The 5,000-nt window shown below is 56.9% G+C and overlaps 1 protein-coding gene across 1 annotated transcript in view; it reads left to right on the forward strand.

Moving 5' to 3' along the window:
* Positions 1–5,000, forward strand: part of axl (AXL receptor tyrosine kinase) — a 21,333-nt gene that overhangs the window by 2,459 nt on the left and 13,874 nt on the right. Inside the window, exons 2-7 of the mRNA XM_086165094.1 lie at positions 116–326; positions 896–996; positions 1,065–1,247; positions 2,854–2,934; positions 3,008–3,123; positions 4,333–4,528. Coding sequence (XP_086021220.1) covers positions 116–326; positions 896–996; positions 1,065–1,247; positions 2,854–2,934; positions 3,008–3,123; positions 4,333–4,528 — 888 coding nt within the window. The remainder of the gene's footprint in view (positions 1–115; positions 327–895; positions 997–1,064; positions 1,248–2,853; positions 2,935–3,007; positions 3,124–4,332; positions 4,529–5,000) is intronic.

The raw sequence follows: 5,000 nt of genomic DNA on the forward strand, positions 1-5,000 counted from the left end.
GGGCTCCAGTGTGGAGGTCCGAGGGAGGGCTGGAGATGGTGGAGGTCCTCTGTCAGCTTGTTGCGGTGCAGGAACAACCCAGACTCCATCTCCATCTCCATCTCCATCTCTGCAGACGTGGCGTTCGAGCGCAGCCCCGCCGCCGTGGTGTCGTCGCTGGGGAAGCCCGTGAGCCTCCACTGCGCTCTGCGCGGCGCCGGCGCCGAGGACGAAGAGCCGCCCGACGTCCTGTGGCTGCGGGACGGAGAGACGCTGCAGTTCGCCGACACCAACCAGTTCCAGGTCCACACAGGAGACCGAGGCTGGACCGTCACCTCCACGCTCAGGTGAGGGGGCGGAGCCTGGGGAGGGAGCCGACCAATGGCGCCCGCCGGAGGAGAGAGCTGTCAATCAAACTCCTCCGGACGGACGGCCAATCAGAGGGACGCACATTAAAGGGGGTGGCGGTGGAGCCGATCGCGGCTGAGATCGGGCCGAGGGGGCGGGGCTTAACATTCGCCCGCTCGTTCACCATCATGGAGTGATCAGAGACTTCCATGAAGATGGAGAACGTTGAGGGAACCCAGGTAGGAGAACATGGAGAACCTGACCGGTCAGGTTCCATCTGGTCCATCTGGTTCTGTTTGGACTTCCTGCCTGGTGGAGGTCCAGGAGGACCCAGCTGTCCATCAGGGAGGTCCACATCCTGGAGCTGCCGCCGCTCCTTCTGCTCGGGACCCTCATGTTCTTCAGTTGGGTTCTCCATCTCCATCTCCACCTCTAGGCGGGCGGATGTGGATCAGCGGGTGAATGTGATCGACGGCGGTTGAAACTCCGCCTCCGTCCGGTATTAGCTCCGCCCCTTTTCCCAGACGACCCACGGATCTGGTCTTAATGCGACGCTTCTTCTCCCCAGCATCGAGAAGGTCCAGCTGCAGGACATGGGTTCCTACCGGTGCGCCGTCCAGTCAGGAGACCACCTGACGCTGTCGGAGGAGGGCCGCGTCCAGCTGGAGGGTGAGTCCCACCTTCTCCACCTCATCCACGAAGGGTTGTAGGCATCTGACCGGGCTTCCTCTCCCCAGGCCTGCCGCACTTCTCCATCGAGCCGGAGAACATGATGGTGGAGGCCAACGTGTCGCTGGTGCTGCGCTGCGCCGCCCACGGGCCGCCCGAACCCGTGAGGGTCATCTGGCTTCAGGACGGAGCTCCTCTGAACCTCCTGGGCGAGCCGGTGGCCCTGTCGCCCTCCACCCTCAGGCTACCAGGTACCTTCTCCATCATCTCCGGGGTCCACCAGGGCGGGGGGGCACTCCACCCGGCGAATCCAGACAGCCAATCAGAAGACCTCGGAAGTTCTATCAATGTTGTCGTTGGGCCGGGGGGGGCGGAGCTTAGCATCCATGTTCTTCTACATGAAGAACATGGAGAGGATCCAAGAAGGAGAGCACGCAGAGAAGATGGACCGGAGAACATTAGGAGAACCCAGGCTGGAGGACATGGACGTTCTGTCCAGGAAGGAGACCATGGAGAAACACAAGGAGGGACAATATGGAGAGAACTCAGGCAGGAGAACATGAAGATAGAACCAATGCAGGAGAACCCAGACTGGAGAACCTGGACAGAACCAAGATAGGAGAACGTGGAGAGAATCCAGGCAGGAGAACATGAAGAGAACCTGATGAGGCCTGGAGAAGTGAAGGCGCCACATGAAGAGGGCGACCCAAACAAAGATGGCCGCCCGGCCCAGAATCCGGAGTCATATCTTCTCCTTTTCTGAAAGGACCAGAAGAAGAATGGAGGAGCTGCATGCCAGATCTCTGGAGTGTGTCAAGTCTGGCGGGCTGAGTCAACCGCGAGTGTGTGTGTGTGTGTGTGTGGGTGTGTGTGTGTGTGGGTGGGGGGCTTGGTGTGACTCATGGTGGGCCGACGGTAAACCAAACACTCACACCTCTGGAATGGACATCTCGCAGCAGGCAGGCGTGTGTGTGTGTGTGTGTGTGTGTGTGTGTGTGTGTGTGTAGTGACCCCCCCCCCCCACACACACACACACACACACTCATCCTGGTTCCGGTTCATTGTGAAGCACAATCAGTCCCCTCCATTGGACTGTAACCTCCATGTATGGAATTTCCCACTGCACTTGAACGCATCGCCTGTCCGGTGCGTTCAGGGACGTCGCCTGAAGACCAGCGTCCTTCACCAGCTTCTGACACAATGGAAGCATGGTGCCGTCTGCGCTGGGAACAGTGTGTGTGTGTGTGTGTGTGTGTGTGTGTGTGTGTGTCATTTTGTGGCTGACTAAAAGTGTCGCAGCATTAGAAGACACCACTGTCACATGTTCCTGTGTGTGTGTGTGTGTGTGTGTGTGTGTGTGTGGAATGCAAGGAGTGTGTGAGTCACCCACTGAGAAGCTCTTTTCTCCACCGCATGTCAGAGAATGAGTCACCGAGCTTCTCCTGGAGGAACCTCCTAGAGCGCGTCTGACTGCTCCAACGGCGTGGGGTTCCAGGCAGGTGGAGGTCAGATGAAGGTCAGATGAAGGTCAGATGAAGGTCAGATGGAGGTCAGATGGAGGTCAGGTGGAGGTCAGGTGGAAGTGGAGGTGGAAAGGGAAGGTGATGTTCTCAGGAGAACCCTTGGAGAAGAGCTTGACAGTTGGGGTTCCACGCTCAACTCTCCACTGGACTGCCATGTTGTCAGGGTTGGTGGAGTTGCCATGGTAACCACGATGCCCCCGCCTGGTGGCCAGAACACACACACACACACACACACACAAACTCCAGTGCTTCGGCCAGCAATTTTTTGGAGAAAAGGAACTTTCCAAGAAGTTTCATCCTTCTAAATGAAATATCTCCACCTTCTGCCCTCCAGGTCTGAACACCACCAGCACCTTCTCCTGCGAGGCCCAAAACGACAAGGGCGTGGCCACGTCGGGCTCCGGCACCGTCACCGGTACGTGAACTTCACTCGGTATCATCCGTCCTCCCCCCGGAGACAAAAATGGAACGGTCCTTCCCCCCCGCAGTTCTTCCGTCGCCGCCTGAGAACCTGCACGCCGTGGAGGCCACGCCCACCGGGCTTCGGGTCTCCTGGCGGCCCGGCTTTGGAGGCGACTACCCCACCATCCGCTGCAGCGTCCAGGTGAGCCCGCGGACCTTCTGGGAGAACATGCCGGAACCCTGATTTTGTCCCGTCGGCGGGAGCCTTTCTCCTCTCCCGGCCCTCCGTTCATGAATCCCATTGGCTCGGGTTTCAGTCCCGGACGAAGCTCCGCCCCTCGCTGAGGAACCTTCCTGCTGGAGATCCAGCAGACGCCCTCAAACGTCTGCTTCTAATAAAGCGCCCTCTCATACCTTCCAAACACTTTTTTTTTTTTTCTTTTTTGCCCTCTTTTTTCGCCTCCCTGCCCCCCTCCTGCCCCGGCCCCGCCCTCGGGAAACCAGGAGAGGGGCCGGCAGGGGCGGAACAGGGGGGCAAATTACACAATGAGAAGGAGAAGAAAGAAAGAGAGAGGGAACATGGAGAACATGGAGGAGGAGAATGAGGTGAAGAAGGAGAAGAAGGAGGTGAAGGAGGTGAAGGAGGAGGAGGAGAAGGAAGGAGGAGAAGGAGGTGAAGAAGGAGGTGAAGGAGGAGGAGAAGGAGGAGAAGAAGGTGGAGGAGGAGGTGAAGGAGGTGAAGAAGAAGGAAGGAGGAGAAGGAGGTGAAGAAGGAGGTGAAGGAGGAGGAGAAGAAGGAGGAGAAGAAGGAGGAGAAGAAGGTGAAGGAGGAGGTGAAGGAGGTGAAGAAGAAGGAAGGAGGAGAAGGAGGTGAAGAAGGAGAAGAAGGAGGAGGTGAAGGAGAAGAAGGAGGAGAAGAAGGAGGTGAAGAAGGAGAAGAAGGAGGTGAAGAAGGAGGTGAAGAAGGAAGGAAGTGAAGGTGAAGAAGGAGGTGAAGGAGGTGAAGAAGGAGGAATGGAGGACAGCAGGTTCTCTTACTCACAATGTGACACATTGGCTTGTTTACAGTCTGACACACACACACACACACACACCCACACACACACAAACACACCCACACACACACACACACATACACACACACCAGCTCCAGAAGCGTATTGTTTTCTTAGCGCTCCTTCCTGATTGGCTGACGGCTGCAAAAACACACCAAGGTGCTCGAGGCGGGAGCCCCTTAGCCCCGCCCCCTCTGACCCACACCGACCAATCAGACGCGGAGACTCCGTGTCCTCGCCGAACGAGAGCGCAGATGTTTTTGGAGGTCAAAGGGGTCAATCTCTAGCTCCGCCCCCAGGGGTATCGACCAATCGGCCGACCGCTTCGATTAACGGCCGCCATCCTGACCTTCCAGGCTCGAACGACGGGCGCCGGCGCCGCCGCCGCTCCGGACGGAACGTTCCACAACCAGAACGTGAACGTTCCACCGGCCGTCCACTTCATCGGAGGCCTGCAGCCACACACACTCTACGGCGTCAGAGCGGCGTGTCACACCAGCCAGGGAGCCTCCGCATGGACGCCGTGGGTGGACATACACACCGCACAAGGAGGTGTGTGTGTGTGTGTGACACTACACTACTGTCTATATGTGTGTGTGTGTGTGTGTGTGTATCAGAGTGTATCTACGTGTGTGTGTGTGTGTGTGTGTGTGTGTATGAATTAGAGTGTTTCTATTTGTGTGTGTGTGTGTGCACACCTGTGTGTGTGTTTGTGTATCAGAGTGTTTCTATATATGTGTGTGTGTGTGTGTGTGCATCAGAGTGTATCTATACGTGTGTGTGTGTGTGTGTGTGTGTGTGTGTGTGTGTGTGTGTTTGTGTGTGTATCAGAGTGTATCTATGTGTGTGTGTGTGTGTGCACATCTGACATCTTTGTGCATGTGTTTGTGTGTGCACAACTCTGTGTGTGTGTGTGTGTGTGTGTGTGTGTATGTGTGTATGTGTGTGTGTGTGTGCATCAGAGTGTATTAATGGGTATCAGTGAGTATCTGATTTCGTGTGGGCATCTGTGTGTGTGTGTGTG

Source organism: Fistularia commersonii, chromosome 18 (genome assembly GCF_037954325.1).
Source record: "Fistularia commersonii isolate RoL2024-O1a breed Wild chromosome 18, RoL_Fcom_v1.0, whole genome shotgun sequence".
Lineage (NCBI taxonomy): Eukaryota > Metazoa > Chordata > Actinopteri > Syngnathiformes > Fistulariidae > Fistularia > Fistularia commersonii.